Source organism: Aptenodytes forsteri, unplaced genomic scaffold (assembly GCF_000699145.1).
Source record: "Aptenodytes forsteri isolate BGI_AS27 unplaced genomic scaffold, ASM69914v1 Scaffold98, whole genome shotgun sequence".
NCBI classification, from domain to species: domain Eukaryota; kingdom Metazoa; phylum Chordata; class Aves; order Sphenisciformes; family Spheniscidae; genus Aptenodytes; species Aptenodytes forsteri.
The window spans coordinates 458,908-477,125 of NW_008795130.1; the positions used below are offsets into that span (position 1 = coordinate 458,908).

Sequence of the window (18,218 nt, forward strand, 5' to 3'; positions counted from 1 at the left end):
GCCAGGTGGAGAGAGGATAGGGAATCCTCTGTACCATACGTCCTGTCTGCCTGTCGGCCCTGTCTCAGGGAAGGTAGGGTGCGGTTCCGGTAGTCAGTCTGTCTCTCTCTCTGACTCCCTGATACTCCTCAACCTCCTCCCGGAGCTCTGTCAGTAAGTGGTGAAGTTCTCTACCTGGGTGCACCTCCCACAGGTGTGCTCACTGCTGCTGTCTGATACTGGTGTAAGAGCAGGGCACACCCTGCAGCCTGACACCTGTGTGGCAGCATGTCCCCACTGGAGCTCCACCAGTCTGGGAAGCTGCATCAGTCGTGGTGGGTGCAGAGCTTAGAGAGGCTGTGGCTTTCTGCCGAGTGGATGCTGTTGCTCCCTGGTTGAGCTGGCAGAGCTTCAGTGCCCTCCCTGCATACCCACCTGTGTGAACTGCCGCACCACGCCCTTGCTGCCATGCCACATCCTGTTTGCTCACCCTGTTGGCGGTGCTCCTGGTCACTAGTGCTCCCCAGGGTCTTCTTTTATACCTGTGGGCGGGGCTCGGCTGCTGTTGCTCCTGGCCCCGCCCAGGTCCCATCAGCTGCTGTCGTGTGAGCTGTGGGCTCTTGGCAGCTCTCTCAGCTCCCCCTGAGGTTCTCCCAGTTAGCAAAACCCCAGTATGCACTGTGCTGGAGCGCTCTGCTGCTGATCGTGCCGGCACCGGAGCTGCTTGCCTCAGCGACTGAGTGATTCCTCTACAGTCACCCCATCTTTCATTTTTGGTCGTCTTTTAAATGAGATTCACAATGGTCTGAGATGCAGAAGGCTAAGTATTTGTAAATGGAGTTACAAATTTACTGGGAATTGTGTATGATATTGGGAGCACACTGGTAAATCAAAAATTTCCAAGCTTCTTAAAATGAGTACCTGACACTAAGTGTCTGAAGTAACCCCACATCCCTGTACTTCTGTCTCTGAACCAAGTAAAACAAACAGGCCTTCTTCTTGTGTTCCATAAACTTTAATATTCTCTTGCACTCAAGCAATATGTTGATAGGCATTAAGGAAAATCCCCTATAGTCGCTAATATTTCTGTCTTCATAATTGTTTGTGTATGCTGAAAACAAAATGCATGTCTGCTCATTGGAAAACTGAATAGAAATGCAATATTGAATGGCCTTTCATTAAGGTTTTATTGCTGTGATGTGGTTTCCTGTGTCTAGACTTAATGAGCAAACATATTATGTAATCCTTTTTCTTAAACTAGTTAAGCTCTGTCTTATAAATAGTATTTTTAAATGTTTTTTTTGTTCCTACTGACCCTTGTTTGAAAGGCCAAGTTTGACCTAAAGGCATTCATGATTAGTTCATATTTGTAGCTGTACAGTCCTTGGTATGATTATAAAGAACTATTGGTTTCCATTACCATTGCTGAGCTAAGCAAGCTGTAAACACTTTCTCCTGTAAGATTAGTTAGTCTTCACCTTTTAAAGTATTGGCTCATGTTTCTTTTAACAGATATGACTAGAATCACATCCAGCCTACCAAAAGGAAACTTTTTGCAGTTTTGTGCTGTACCATCAATGCTATCCTATTTCTACAGGAAATGTCTTCAAGTCCTTACATATGTTACTACCCAATGTCATAAAGGAAGATTTCTCCAAAACTTCTTGGAGATTTGTAGGTCTCCTCTCTGCATTTCTGCATCTTCAAATTGCACAAGGAGCTAGCTAACCTTTTCATGTGGCTAGCACATAATCTTTCACTATCTTTTTTATATCTACTCTTAATGCACTTCTTTCCTTGTTTGTTTATACATAATAACTAAGTAAACTTTAATTTTGCTTTTAATAGTCTTCACAATATAAATGTGCCCAACAGCAAACTCACAGATTGGGAATAAAAATAATTTTGGAAAAGAATGGTAAAAGTCTTTCATAGGTGTCTAACACTTGTTCCATAAACTTTAATATTCTCTTGCACTCAAGCAATATGCCTTTTTAATCTTGTATTTCTTCTATGTTATCTGTATTAATATTATCTATCTTGATACTGTCTTTTGGATCACTTGGTCTTTGACTCAGTAGATTGGAGGGTAATGAGTTGTTCTTTAATGCAGAACCTCTGTTTGAAGTAACTTTCACATCTTAAATCTTAATTTGAAGAAATATCTGTCTTCCCTCACAGTTAAGTCCTTAAGTACCTCAGTCTAACCAGATTCTCTAGGTAGTCCTTTTAGTTTGCCCTTTTGAAATTAAATTTTATCTGAAAACCTAATTCTATTTTCTTTCATTTAATTTGAACCAAATCGGTTTATGATCTCTCACTTGAAAATTTGCCCTTATTACATTCAGAGTACTTGATAAAAACTAAGGCCAAAGCAGCTTTATCTCTCATTCACTTCACTTTTTGAAGAATAATAATGCTGTCATATAAAAGAATAAATGTCGTCTTAATTTTTATTCTGTTTGTGTTTTGTTGTTAATTTTGAAACTCATTTTCTTGCAGCAACAAAATCATTGAGGCCTTCTTTTATACTAGAGTGTTATTTAAACTGGTATTCAGCCTGGGTGGAGTTCAGTGAAAGGAATTAAGCGGTGGTTGTTAGGACAACATTATCTCTAGGCAAATCCAGAAAAAGTTACTGAATCCAAAGACCTTAGAAGTTTTCTGGAAAGAGTGAATGTGATTTATGAAGCAGACAGAAATTCACTAAGGATTTTGTCCAGAGCTGAGCAGTAGTTAGAATTTGGTAGTTTTGAGGTAGGAGAATGGGGAAAAGAAGTGATTTCTTTAGCAATCTTTTGATATATACTCAAAGTACGTAGATTTATAATATAATCTGAAAAGTCATCTTTCCAGTTCACCTTCTTATTCATGTCTGCTGTAGTTTCGTCTTCCAAAGAGAGACCAACAGAATTCTTCCCTCCAAGTTCTGTTTTTGCCAAATGTATTACGATGTTTTTGAGACTGGCATTAATTGGCCTTTTCAGGAAGACAGACTGTTTCTTAAATACTGTGTTTCTTAAATACTCTGTGTTCTTCTTCCCCCCCCTCCCCTGCTGCGTCCCCTCCCCACAACAAAATTGCTGGTAGTCATGGTGGTCCGTCCTTCTATCTGTGTGTTCTCAGTTATCATTTTCTTAAGCTAGACTGGAGGGTAAGTAATTCAAAGCCATCACTGGCTTTGGAAAAAAAAACAGAATTGGAGTAAGAAGTATTTTGTCTCCCAGGGCATGGAATTTAAGTAATGCTGAATAAATAGGGAGCAGAAGGAGATGAGTATATATGGAGACTTCTAGGTGGAAATTAAATGCAGGTTGAGCTTTTAGCATGCTGCTGTATGTCCCATTTGAGGAAATTACAGTAAATCACGTAGCTGCTTTTTAGCCACACTTAATTTAGATGATGTTACTCTGCAGCATTCTGATACTTGCTTCTGTCACTTACTTTGTGATTACTGCTTTATTTTTCATAGCCACTTGGGACACCAAGTAGCACCATAGGGCAATATAAAATAATAATGCAATCTATAGGAATCAGAAATCCTGGCTTTATGTGATGGTGTTACAGAGTCACTGTACTAGTCTGTGCTAGTGTAAGCCCTGTAATATGTGGTCCTTGATTACAGTGTATACTTACTGCAGCCTCCATTGTGGACTAAATGTTGGGAAATTATGCTTAAATTATTTGGTTCGTACTGAGCTGTAGTAGCAAAAGACAAGGTAAATTAACCTGCACATACAGTGTTACATCACAAAGATGTAACAGTGCAGGGCCATACTGTATGTAATGTAAGCACACCAAAGAACCTCCCTGTGGAACATCTCTTGTGGTAGCAGTCAAGCAATTTAATACTGAAAGTAGATGATGTTGGTGAAATGAATGACAAGTGGCAATACACTTAATGTATTATTATTTTCATGGCAGCGTTTCTGCTTAAAAACATTTTCTCTAAAATTATTTTTTGGCCAAACTACTTGGTTTTCAAAAATGTCAACATCTTTTTCTGGTAGATATTCCTCTACTCCCTTCTATCACATCTCTGAGTCTTGGTGAAAATGAAGAAAAAAGTGGACCTTTTGTTGTGCACTGGCTAAACAATAAAGAACTTCATTTTACCTTATCCATGGAAGTATTTTTGCAACAACTTAAAAAGAGTTTTGAACATCATTCTCCTGAGACTAATACTGAGGAATCTAATCAAATGGATAGCAGATCCATGGAAGGTAAAACTCTTACCATAGACAAATGGCTTTCATTTTACAACACTATTTGTAATGTTCTTTCATGTGAAGTAAGAGGTGGGCAATTTGACATGTAAGGATACAGACAGATTACAGTAGCATTTTTATGCATTTTCTTCCCTTACACTGGAAGTACCTAAGTGACTTAAAAATCTCTATCTAGAAATCCTGAATTTGTTTATGGTTGTTCCAGAGATTTTGAGTGAGTTATGCTGAAAACTGTATTATTTAGGCTGACTTGGAGGCCTTTGCATTAAAGTGTGCTATTTTAACATGTTTAAGGGAGTAGGTGCGGCCTCTAGAATTAACTTTCTTTTTTTTAATATTAATGTACACCTAATTTAAATAGCTTTATTCTATAACATAATATAGTCAATTAATTTAAATATATACAGTTTGGAAATGACTGCTTTTGTTCTGCCTATGCATGCAAAAATTTATATAAAATGGGGAAAAATAAGAGTATTTAAAATTAAGGTGCAATATAAACAATTTTTGTTTGTTAGTCATTGACTGAGGTCCACTAGAGGATTTCTGGTTAAAATTTTAATTATTTTAAATTTGTGCTTAATACGAGTGGTTTATAAAAGGCCTGAAATGTGCTCCAATGCCTAAATAACACTGCTTGCTATACTTCTGCTTTTGAATATAATATATATATCTGTGTGTTCTAGAAGTTGATGAAAATGGAGATGAACAAAAAGGAAACCAAGAAAAGAAGGAACTGGGTGATGAGAAAACAAGTCCAAATTCGAGCCTTGTTCCTTTATCTTCTGCTATTATTGATCATGAAATTGAAGTACTACTTTCTGAATGGAGTAAAAATGCTGACATGCTATTCAGTATACATCCTATGGATGGTTCACTGCTGGTATGGCATGTGGACTGGCTAGATGAATACCAGCCTGGCATGTTTCGCCAGGTGCAGGTACTTTATTTTATTTGGATTATGCATTGTTATTCAGTGAGAAATATGATGAGAAAATAACTTTAATATTCTTTCTCCCTTCCTTAAAATTCCAGGTATCATTTGTCTCAAGAATTCCTGTTGCATTTCCGACGGGTGATGCAAACTCTCTTTGCAGAAGTATAGTGATGTATGCTTGTACCAAAAATGTTGACTTAGCTATTCAACAAGGCAAACAAAAGCCTCCTGGCCTTACACGATCTTCATCTATGCTTATCTCTTCAGGACACAGTAAATCAACCAACAGTTTAAAACTAAGTATCTTCACACCCAATGTTATGATGATTTCCAAACATGCAGATGGATCATTGAACCAGTGGCTAGTGAGTTTTGCTGAGGAATCTGCTTTTTCCACTGTACTCAGTATTTCACATAAATCCCGATATTGTGGTCACCGTTTTCATCTTAATGACCTGGCTTGCCACTCAGTATTACCACTGTTGCTTACAACCTCACATCACAATGCTCTAATTTCACCAGATGTTGAGAATGCAAAACAGGCAAATGACTCTTTAAAGTCTCAGGAGTCACCAGTAAGACTTCAGAGTAGAGGCAATGCAGATGTAACATCCCAGGATCCCAATGCGGTTTACAGTGAACTTATTCTTTGGAGAGTTGACCCTGTTGGGCCTTTGTCCTTTTCTGGTGGAGTTTCTGAACTTGCTCGGATCAATTCTCTCCATGTTTCAGCTTTTTCTAATGTTGCATGGCTGCCCACGCTTATACCCAGCTATTGCCTTGGTGAGTTTGGTTTCCTGATTTGTGAAGTGTTCTGGAGTAAAAGTAATATAACCTAATAATGCAATTAAATAGATAATGTAGCTATACTTGAATGCGTTGGAAAAAATGTTAAGCATGGGTCCTTTATTTCACAAAATTTCCAAGCTGATACTTGGAAATTGTTTATTCCTGTGTGAAGAATTGCTGTGTTCTTCTGCCTTCTTTTATGTATTTGATATTTTAGAAGCTAATGCAGTAAAGTTCTTAGATGCTAGTGCATACTTCAAAGTGTGTGGAACACTTAAAAGCAGAGATAGATTTTGCTCTGGTTTGCAAATGGTGTTCTCATTTCCTTTCATATACTTAAATTTGGTTGCCAAGTGCAGCGTTAAACTTTGTAGTTGTTGCTTGTGAACAGAAATTAATGAGAGAATTTTTCTTATACTACATTATTTTCGTTCATAACGTCAAAATTTCCTCTTGCCAAAAAAAGGGAGCAACTTGGTGTTTGAGTATTTCAGCACTTTGTGCATTCTTATTTTTCAGGTGCATACTGTAATTCTCCAAGTGCCTGCTTTGTGGCTAGTGACGGACAGCATTTGAGATTATACCAAGCTGTAATAGACGCTAAGAAACTTTTGTGTGAGCTCTCCAGTCCAGAAATTTCTGTAAGTGAAAAGCTGTCTCAAGTTTTTGGAGATTGGAACTTCATTCAGTAGTGCTAGTTTCAGGCTTGTTGGTAACTGACTAAGCTGGTTGCTGAGGATTTCACATTGTAGCTATACTGCATTCCATTTAATCTGAAACACTGCATGTTGAGGCAGGTCAATGCTTGGTTGGGAAATACCTCTGAAACACTTGCACTACGAGACGTAATAACAGAGCAACAAACTGTGTGTGTGCATTGTCCCTCCTAAGATAAAGTTGAGGTGACAATGCAGCTCGGGGAAAGCACAATAAACTGCTGAATGCAAGGCTTTCTAGATGAGAGATGCAAGTTCTTGTTGCCTGTCAGCCATCGAAAACAACGTGGCTCTTGTTAAAACTGGGAATGTTATCTGTGTTCTTGGTGGATTGCAACCAGTGTATGTTTAATGCTTTAGTTTACATTTGCTTAGTGATGTTGCACCTACCTAGCAGGCTGTACCACAGAAATGCACAAAACTGAGTTAACAAGACCATCCCCCTAACTCTTTTTAAACAGAAATATGTTGGTGAAGTTTTTAACATCGTAAGTCAGCAATCTACGGCTCGCCCAGGATGTATCATTGAACTGGATGCTATCACTGAGCTTGTAAGATCTTTTTCTCACTTCATACCATAATTAGCTTGTTTAAAAAGTGTTAATAATAAGGCTATACCTTTAGCTCTCCGTCAGGTAAAGATGAGGTATTTAAAGACTGATTCTGACATATACTTGCTTTTGGTTTCATAGTACCTGTAAATGAAAAAAGTGAGTAATGAAGGTGCATTTTCTTGAGAAATCTTTCACTGATGTGTATAACCGAACAGTCAAGTTAAAAGCTCCCATGTTAGACAGCAATCTTAAACAGTACACTCCATGATGTTCACTTCTTGTGTGTGTTTTTACTTTCTTAGCATGGCAGGAAAACACAGTTATTCCATGTTTTTCAAGAAGACTTCATTTTAAATAACCAGGAGAAGAAAACACCTGAAAAGAAGAACAATTTGTCGGACTCTGGTAAAGAATTCTTTTTCATAGAACACTGAAGACAAAGTATTATATTTTTCATTCCACAGAGGAAAAAGAACTTGTTATATAGCTTTTAGCATTTTAAGGTCAAATACCTTAGTCTGTTTGAGATCTTTATATACCAAAGAAGAAAATCTAGTCTAATGAAACTCGTGGGTGTTTCACTTCCTTTAAGAGTAGCGTGCAACCAAATTTAGATAAAGTAGCTTAAATCATGAGATACCCATCATGTACTGTATTAAGCATTCCATTGCTGATACCTTTCTTACATGAGGAGGAAAGGGTTTTAAATGTAGAGCGTGTAGCTGTAGGATATGACATAGACAAAGCTTACTTGCGTCCTTTTATGATGGATGTCCATCCTTTACATCAGCTAAATACTGTTCCTCAGGCCTTGCGTTGTATAATAAATGGCAGGCCAAACAAATCCCCCAAAACACAACTATAAAATACAATACTATGAGTAGTGTGTGAATTTGTAGGTCTTTGGGCAGATCTGAATTGCTCTGGAATAAATGATCAGTTTTCCTTGGTGGAGTGGGTCATTGGTTGTGTTATATAGGCATCTCAATTTTGTTTTGTTCTGTTCCAATGATATAATGTAGAAAAAAAGGGTCAGAGTAAAGTTTGTGATACGAAGTCATCAGCAGTAGTAAAGGAAATGCTAAATAAAAGGAACCAAAGTTGTGGAACAGTGTCAAAATGTTGCATAATAACTTGGTACACAAAATTTATTTTTGTTAGAAGAAAAGGGAGACACCTAAGGAAATATTACCTGAACTGTATATACGTAGTGATCAATTCTGTATTAGCTGTTTCTAGTTGAGAAAGATTTGGAGTAATGGAGATAATCTATGAAAATGTCAACCCAACTCTTGGTAGAGGTCAAAAAATGCAAATGGGATGTTGAAAATTAAGAACAAAATAGAGAACAAAAAGAACTGTTACTCTACAGCATAAATTTGGACATTTGCATCTTGAGTATGATGTACAGAAAGGACTTTAAAAGAAATATAGAAGCTATTTGATCTTAGAAAAGGGCAACTGTATACATCTGTATGTGTTCTGAAGGTCTATATGGATTGTTGCCATGTAAGAAATTGGGCTAAATGGACCCTTTGAAAATCTGTAAATTAGAAGGGTATCATTCACATACATTCTAATTTGAAAGTATTTTCTAGTACTTTAAAGCTCTTCAGTTTTGAAAACCCCCACTATTTCTTCTTTAATAAAGCATACAAGTATTTAGCTCATGTTGTTTTTAAAAAAAGAACAAATGCACTTGCGTTTTTCTACAGTACCGTAAGCAACCCAATGTCAAACCCACAGGGCAAATAAAGCTTATTCTTGATGATGTTTTATATAGGTGCACACCGAAAGAAGGGTTGGAGGAATCGTGGAGGAAAGATGGTCATTAAACTAACTATTCCCTCTTGGTCCTAATGGGTTTACTTTGGTGCTAAGGAAGGAGGATGGTTGGGTGCACCCTCCAGAAATTGGCTCCTACTAATATTACAACTCATGTTGTCTTTTCTTGGGGTGAAACTATAGCAAATAATTTCTTAGGAAGAAGCATTGTATGTCTCGTGCATTCCAGACTATATAGTTGGTCTGGCTGGGTTGTGATGGATGAGCCTATCCATTAGACCAGGCTATGACTTTCCCAACTGTTGACATGGCATTTCTTCTCTAGATGTAACTTGTATACTTTTTATACATTAAAGGCCAGACATCTGTGTAGCTCGCTGTCTTAACTGTTACAGTTGGCAGTAACAGATAGCTAAGAAACTGTAAGAGACAAGCATGTAAAAGACAAAGGTGTAGAGCTGAGAGTACATTCTGGGATTTAACTTTAAACACAACAAATTCAGGCAAATATTTTGTTCTCTCTAAAAGAAAACGTTGACAGTTCTTCATGTGTGTACCTATAATTGTAGTCATTGTTGCTTGTGATAAAATACTGAGAAAACTAAAATAACAGAGTCAGATCATTGCATTTCAGTATTAGTTCGTAATAGCTTAATACGATTATTTGCTAGCCAGCAAAATTTAGTTCTGCTTTCAGGTGAATAACCCCTAAGATCTTCCTGTTCTGAATTTCATCAGGAAATCAGCAGAATGGATTCTCTGAAAAATTCTACCTAATAGTAATAGAGTATACTCAAAACCATTCGTTACTACATATCTGGCATTTACATTTGAAGTCAATTCCTGTCTCAGTAGGTAAGCCCTTTTTCTTGTAGCTTTCTGTTTAAAAAAAAAAGGGACTATCTCGCGAATATATCTGCTATTCAGCGTATTCTAAATTGTATTTCAGCTTTTTGAAAAGAATCTGTAATTTGATTACAAGCTTTAGTCACAACCCATTCTTTCTTCATTACTACTTAATCTTCAGAATGATGAAGCTTTTGAGTTCAGCCTGAGCCCAAAGTTTGGTATTTTTTGTGCATTCTAAGGGCAAATATATTTATCTGGTTTTAATACAGCCTAACAGTTCAGATGTTTTGCTTCTCAGAAGTTTTTGTTCTGCAGTTTTTGAGTTTACACTTAAGTTCTAAATTGGACTGTAGTCTGAAGCACCTAAACATCAGAGATACAATTACGAACAACTTTAAAGTTCTGAAATCTGCTGGTTCTCTTTCAGACTACCAAGCTACCACAAAAACTATAAAACTTTAAGTAAGCTAAGATACACTTCAGTAGTTTTCCGTTAACATTTGAAGATTTTTAAGAAAACATAAATCTGGCATTCATTACATATCAGAGGAATCTGTTACAATGCATGTTTCTGTTATTTAAACCAAATTGGTCTTACTGTTGCTTTCAAAGGCAGAATTTCTTGAGTTATTTTAAGTATTATTGCAATTAGTTTATAAGTTGGTGAGAAGACTAAAGATCCAAATTTTCTGATCTACTTATATAATGAGGACATTACTGATAAGGCTTTTCAACCAACCTGTTGGCAATCTTCATGTTCCAAATCCATCAAATTCATACTTCAACTGTTGAGTTTTATGAAAAAAAAAGTAATGAAGCATTTGTATCACATAATCTCCAAGATCCTACATTTTAAGCAAATACTAACAAAACTTTTCTGAATAATACCTTTCCCCAATTGTAAGGTAAGACATAGAGGTCTTAATTTAATTTTCTCTAACTGCAGGTATTTTGTGCTTCATGAAACGTTAATTTCTGTGGATAACCACATACATACCTCTTTAGTCTGCAGTTTTAGTGTTTCTGGTTACAGTTTGATTGTTTTAAGTCTGAATAGTTTAAAGCTATAAATTGTCAGCAGTTCTAGAATTTCAGAAGTATTTAATCTGAGGTGTGCTAGCATTTCTCTTTAAAGCATTTCATTAAAATGAAAGTAAAATTTTAAGTCATGTTTTATCTGTCTTTTTGGAACTTTTAAGGTGAGTAAAATTTCTTCTTAGGTTAAAAGTAATCATTGACTTTTTAAAATTAACAATGCAAACTTTTTTAGATGAAAAGATAGATTCAAATACACCTGAAGCAGCAACACAAGCGGAAGAATTGTATCCTTCACCAGATCCAGAGAAGATCCAATCACCTTTCACTCAAAAGTACCAGGCCTGTAGAGCAAACCTTCAGAGCACCAGCTGGCTTACTCTGTCTTCCAGAATGGTGTATAGTCAAGAGTTGAGTTTGCCAGAAGGAGTAGAGATAATAAGTGTAAAGCCATCAGCAGGTTTGTAATTGTTTTTAAAGAATAAAATAAAGAATCCTTGCATTTCTGACTTTGGTCTTAAAATAGAAACAAAGTAATAGTAAGTTTGGTATTTGTTGTGAAAATTAAAACGCCTGTAGGCGGATCCAAAAGGTTTGCAATAACTTGCTCCCCCTGACTTTATATCTCAATCCTGGAACTAATACTAAAATGCAGCTTTTATTTAAGGTATAATATTTATTGAATTCCAGATTCTTGCAATAAAAGGAATAGAAACACAAATTTGGTTTTGCAGTTATTTCTGAAATTTTTTGTAGGATCTATACGTAAATTTTAAGGCTTCCATCAGTAGTCTTTCCAAAAATATTTTATAAAGATTTTTAGGTTTCTGAATGGAAAATGTTTGTTTGTGAAAGATGGTAGATATTAATATTCAGGTTTAAATCGTATAATTTGACTCCTCTCTAAGCATGAAATGGAAACAAAGGGTAATATGGTTTCATAATATTTTTGTCATGTTGTCGCCTTTGTGAGGCGCTGCAAACAACCCTCTTTGTGAGGAAGTGCTAATATTTTTTGTTTCAGAATAATAAAATTATAACAGAATAAAAATGTCTTTACTTTTTCACTCACTTTTTAGTATTTCCCCCAGTAAAAGTGTATTTTATTTAATTTTAGGACATCTGAGTTCTTCTTCCATATATCCTGTTTGTCGTGCACCATATCTGCTGGCTACTTCATGCTCTGATGGAAAAGTTCGATTCTGGAGATGCAGAGTTACCACTGAATCATCAGCTTCTTCCATGCCAGAATATAGTGCACACAGTGATGTTACATATGTATGGGAAGAATGGCCATTACTGATTGAGGATGGACTTCTTAGTAGTAGTGCTATTAATGTTCCAGGAAGGCCAACTGAAGTTAGCTGTGCACACACGAACAGATTAGCAGTAGCATACAAGCAGGCAACATCTAAAAATAGTCATCTTTCTCAAGATTTTATAATGCATGTTAGTATTTTTGAATGTGAATCTACAGGTGGTTCTTCTTGGATTCTAGAACAGACTCTTCATTTAGATGAGATAGGCACCATGTTAGACTCTGGTGTTAGTATTGATAGTAATTTAGTGGCATATAACCGACAAGACATTCCTCTGTCTCATGGTGGGAGTATTATGCCCAGCGCTAAGCACTTGGTACACTTAGATTGGATGTCTAGGGAAGATGGTTCACATATTCTAACAGTGGGAATTGGATCAAAACTTTTTATGTTTGGTCAACTGTCTGGGAAAATGCAAGAACAAAATGGTAAGGAGATTGTAGCAATCTCCCATAGTGGCAGTACGAAGGCTACAACCCTTTGTAGGTTTGTTCTGCTGCGTTGTGTTGACTTGGTTTCATCTGTAGAGGGGTCACCTCCTTTTCCAGTCTCCTTGTCTTGGGTGCGTGATGGCATTCTTGTAGTTGGAATGGATTGTGAAATGCATGTTTATTCCCAGTGGCAATCTCCTTCCAAGCAGGAACTAGTTAGTACAGATTCCTACAGTGGAAGTATGCCATGTATACCTAGCTTAATGAAACAAAGCCAGTCAGCTGCCTCAAGTGTGCATCCACCAAAGCGAACCTTGACCAGATCAATGACCAGCCTTGCACAGAAACTTAGTGGGAAAAGATCTGCCTGTGATCTGTCTACGGAAATGGAAGATTCTGGTCTTTTTGAAGCAGCTCATACATTATCTCCCACTTTACCTCAGTACCATCCATATCAACTGTTGGAACTCATGGATCTTGGTAAAGTACGTAGAGCAAAAGCCATTTTGTCCCATCTGGTGAAGTGCATTGCTGGAGAAGTTGTTGCTGTAAATGAATCTGAACCTAATCATGATAAAAGGCTCAGATCTCTGACTATCAGTGCTAGTGGAAGTACTGCAAGAGATCCCAAAACATTCAGCAAAACTGAGACTACAGACTATATTGAAATAGACTCTGTTCCACCATTGCCTTTGTATGCTCTGCTTGCTGCGGATGATGATTCATCTCATTCCTGTTCAGAGAAGTCTAATAATCAAAATAGTCAAAATAAAAAAGATATGCCCAATGACAATTATGAAGATCTCTTTCAAAATACTGTTATAAGTACAGATGAACTTGTTACATTTGATGCAGATGAAGACAGTTCAAAACCAAAAGTCATCGATCTTTCTCAGTATAGCCCAACTTACTTTGGACCAGAGCATGCTCAAGTTCTTTCTCGTCACTTGCTTCATTCAAGCTTGCCAGGTCTGACTAGGATGGAGCAGATGTCATTGATGGCCTTGGCAGATACAATATCTACTACCAGTACTGACATTGGAGAAAGCAGAGACAGAAATCAGGGTAAGCTGTCTCTTCCAAGTTAAATGTACTACTGTGCTTCACAACCTTTTTTGGGAGTTTTTCCTATTTTGGAATATTTTTGTGGCTCATGAAAGCACATCGTAGTTTTGTTTCATAGTATAGCCTGCGTTATTTACTGTGCCATCACAGTATTTACTGTTTAACTAAAGTTTCAAGATATCAGACTTTCATAAAATCAAATTTTGTATTGCTAACTGTTAACGTCAGTGTTAGTCTGTCAGTCCACATGGCATAATTGTTTCTAATTCACTTTTGAAGAGACAACTTTCTTAATGGCCAATGTTTGTTGCATTATGTAGAGAAATTGAGAAATAAGTTTATGGATTTTTTTAATATGATAACACTTTTTCTGTTTCTTGCATTAAGAACAAATAACTTCAGAAATTTTCCTCTTTCCCTTTCCTTGAAGGGAAGAATTATGAATTAAGCTACTGTATTTATGAATTTAAAGCATTAGTAGTCACAGAACTGTAAAGTATTTCTTCTGTGAAGACACCCAATAGCAACTTGATTAGTACTTTCTCTAAAGTGCATATAAATATTTAATTCCAGGTGGAGAAACTCTTGATGAGTGTGGTTTAAAATTTTTATTGGCTGTTCGGCTTCACACATTTCTAACAACTTCACTTCCTCCTGTACATCGAGCTCAACTGCTTCACCAAGGTAAGTGATGTGTTTTCTTAGATGAGGTTAATCTTAGTGACATAGCTGTGCATATGATTGCTGCGCTGTTGACATGCCTGTGCAGAATCAATGTGTTATTTTGTTGGTTTTTTTAAAAAAACATTGTTCAATATGAATGTATGCCAGAGCAGAAAATGTCTGTTTTATTTTAGGCAGAGGTCTTGGAACTGAAGTGATTTTTCTTTGTAACAATTTTTTAGTTTCAATTTTTTCTATTTCCCCAAAAGAACTAGCTTTTCTAGTGCTTCTAGTACCATGTTGATCCAATAACCTTCTGCAGGAATAATGCAGTGGAAAACAAAATACGTGTTTACTTAGGTTTTTTTAATACATATTTGAAAAAAAATCTCTTACAGTCTACTCAGACTTTAAATGTTTTTTTATATGCTTACTGTAATTATCCAATGAACTATTTCAAATAGTTTTCTTTGGTATAGTTTTGAGTAGTTCCAACCTGATGTTGCAGACGACTGAATGAGGTGGATTTGATTAGGACTAATCAAATCTAAAGGACTGGCTGGAATTGCTTCTTCACCCTTTCATTAGTCATCATGACAGTTGATGGCATTTCCAATCTCATGGCTTGTCACCCCTCAGCTGCATCAGAGATTGGAATTGCCAGGACTGCCACAACAGAGTACTGCTGAGTTAGCTCTCTGATGGAATACTTTTAGTTGAGATACTTCTGCTGAGCTCAGAAATTGCTAAGAGTAAGAAGTGACTCCAAGGCATCTGCAGAGGTGCAGTTGAGTGTGCCTCTGCAAAGAAGCATTTCCTGGCCCTCACTAGAGTCGCAATTGTCCATAGCCAGCTATGCTGCTGCTTAGTAATTGCTATCTTCCTCATGTGCTTTTTTTCCTTCCAGTTTTCTTCTGTATCTCTACCCTCAAACCTGTTTTCTACTGTGATTATCTGAAACTTTGCATTTTCTAATCTAAGTCAAAATAGTGAACCTACCTTTCAAAACTTTGAAAAGTTCAATCAGTATGTTGCACTTTGTAGCATGGCTAATCTTATTGCCACCCACTATAAGTATATTTTGAGCTTCGGTCAGTAACTCTGTTCTTTGCAAACTTACATAAAGAGTTTGCAAGTGAAAAAATGTTTTCATCTGTTTGAGTTTTCTTTGATATTTAGTATGCAGTACTTACAAATATTCTCAAATTTCTGTTGCCTCATCAGCAATGCACTTAGCAGTCAAAACCAAACAATCCAACCTTCTTCTCTTCTCCCTTCCCCACCCCCTTGACTCCAGATTCTGGATTATTTTATTAGTGAATCTTTGTTTTTTTTTTTTAATGGCTTATTATGTAGGCTTATCTACTAGTCATTTTGCCTGGGCATTTCATTCAGTAGCGGAAGAAGAACTACTGAGCATGCTCCCTGCAGTGCAGAAAGGAGATCCAACATGGTCAGAACTCAGAGCTATGGGTATAGGATGGTGGGTTCGAAATATCCATAGCCTGCGGAAATGCATAGAAAAGGTAAACATAGCATTCTGAAACAAAATTACCAAACTTTTTTCAAGTAGGTGTCCTCTGGTGTTTATCTAATATTTATGTGGTTTTAAATTTTTAGATATGTTCAGTGTTTCTGAATGTTTCGTGCTGTATTTTTTGTACGTGTAGTTTATTGTATGAATATGAACTTTTGTATTTAACTATTTTTTTCAGTACTTTAGGTTTCAAATTCCAGTGTGAAGTACATTTTGCGCTTTTAGATATTCCATTTTGAAGGTGGCAGTGTACAGTGCTTATTATGGATGTCCAAGATGCAAATTGAGCATACAGTTGTTTTTTATAGCAAAATTAGGAAACAAGTTATGGAAAAAGGTTCTCCTTAGGAACCTATCAGAAGTTGGGTCAACTAAGATATTGTACATCTGTCTTACAAATTGATACATTTCCATGATAACAAAACTTCTTGTTGTTCTGTTTTGGCGTGGTTGTTTTTGGGGGTTTTTTTGGAAATACGTATTTTAATCATCACAGATGCGGCAATAAGCCTAACCTCATTATCACTTGTTTTAAGCTCTTGGAAAAGCCAAGTGTGTTGAGCTAGAAAATGACATGCACAAGATACTTTGACTACAAAGCACAAAGTGGTAAAATGCATGTCTCTACTTTTACTTTTCAATCTTCAGCAATTAATCATCACTTTATGAAACTTACTTGCCTTGCATTTAAAAAATTCCAAGTATTCTGGGCCTGCATTTAAGGTTACCTTACATGGGTCTTGGGCTATTCTTGCTGCCACTTACCCCTTTTAACTTTCCAACCTCCAAAAGTAATCTCCTGTAAACAACTTTTGTCCTGTTGTGACTGATCCCAGCCTGTTCTTCAAGACTCCATCTGTCCTTTGATTACCAGAGCAACTAATAAATTAATTTTGTTATGGATTTCAGGAACTGATTTCAGAGGTAGGCATTCCCATTTGATCTGCCAAAAAGCTTTTAGAACTGGAAAAGCATTAGCTAAATGATATCTCACAAAAACAAGGGGTTGAAGCTGTGGTATCTTCACGTGTTCTTATGTCAGACTCATAGTGAGAGGAGGGACCCTATATTAAAGAGAACTTCCAAGCACTATGGGGCATGGGATACCAGAAGCAACAGAAATCCCATTTAAGATTCATTTAAATTTTGGTTGGTTTTTTGCTGTTGAACTGTCTTCACAGGTGGCTAAAGCAGCCTTTCAGCGAAACAATGATCCACTTGACGCAGCCATTTTTTACCTTGCAATGAAAAAGAAGGCTGTGATCTGGGGATTATACAGGTAGGAGACATGTAAGCTCTTACATGGAGTTTCATACTGTCTGGTATAATTTTGGGAAAAAAGTTGAATGTGATGGTGGTCCAAAGAAAGCACAAATATTATCATTGAAAGCTGAGATAAGATTTCTTAATTAGTCACTGCATTGAATGGGTAGTTTTTAAGCTTCTTGTATTTTTTGAGGTAATTTAGTTGCTGTTTCTGAAGGTAGAAGCTTCAAGTTTTAGTCTCAAAGCTACTGTAATTCCAATCACTGCTTGATTCTGATTTACTTTTGAGGACTACCTGTGTAGTGTGTGGAATGATATGGCTATCTTTTAGAAAAGTGTTTGTTGTTATAAATTTTACCTTAAGTTCAGAGGACTGAGTTAAGTCTGTCTTTCAAACTGGCATTTCATAATATAACATTCAATATTGCAAACTTTTTAAAAAGTAGTTTGCATTGTCACTTACTCTTAAGAACTCACCTGGGAAAAATGAGCTTTTCTGTATTTGTATCAGGTTAACTGAAAATACCATTAGTTTTTGTATTTACTAAAATTTTTGTTATTTTTAAATATGAAGCCTCCTATGTTCCCAGTGTGGTGAGAGCCTCTGCATTTCCTAATGAAAAGATCTGTGTAAAATTCTACTGGCATCTGAGGAAATGAAGAGCTGTAATACATCTAGTAAAATATGTAATATATTTATCAACTATGTTCAATATGCAGGTCCCAAAAAGATACTAAAATGACACAGTTTTTCGGAAACAACTTTACTGAGGACAGGTGGCGTAAAGCAGCGTTAAAGAATGCTTTTTCTTTGCTTGGCAAACAGCGTTTTGAACATTCTGCAGCATTTTTCTTGTTGGCAGGACACTTAAAAGATGCAGTGGAGGTAATAAAATAATGAACTTTTTTAATGTTTAAGACTGCTCTATTTTCCCACACTTACAAATATATTGATTGTGACTTGCATTTTGCATTAGTATGACCCCTGAAGATTCTGGTTTGTTTGTGCTCTTTCCTTCCCTGCCCCTCCTGCTCCCTCCCCCCCCCCCCCTTTAAATTCAAAC

General features: G+C 36.6%; 1 protein-coding gene across 2 annotated transcripts in view; it reads left to right on the forward strand.

Moving 5' to 3' along the window:
- The window catches only part of DMXL1 (Dmx like 1), an 82,715-nt gene that overhangs the window by 22,505 nt on the left and 41,992 nt on the right, over positions 1-18,218 (forward strand). For both annotated transcript variants that reach the window (XM_019471756.1, XM_019471755.1), the window contains exons 9-21: positions 3,990-4,202; positions 4,895-5,148; positions 5,244-5,928; positions 6,454-6,575; positions 7,112-7,201; positions 7,507-7,609; positions 9,728-9,844; positions 11,109-11,333; positions 11,991-13,688; positions 14,262-14,372; positions 15,708-15,877; positions 17,070-17,167; positions 17,875-18,040. In XM_019471756.1, the coding sequence (XP_019327301.1) occupies positions 3,990-4,202; positions 4,895-5,148; positions 5,244-5,928; positions 6,454-6,575; positions 7,112-7,201; positions 7,507-7,609; positions 9,728-9,844; positions 11,109-11,333; positions 11,991-13,688; positions 14,262-14,372; positions 15,708-15,877; positions 17,070-17,167; positions 17,875-18,040 (4,052 nt within the window). The remainder of the gene's footprint in view (positions 1-3,989; positions 4,203-4,894; positions 5,149-5,243; positions 5,929-6,453; positions 6,576-7,111; positions 7,202-7,506; positions 7,610-9,727; positions 9,845-11,108; positions 11,334-11,990; positions 13,689-14,261; positions 14,373-15,707; positions 15,878-17,069; positions 17,168-17,874; positions 18,041-18,218) is intronic.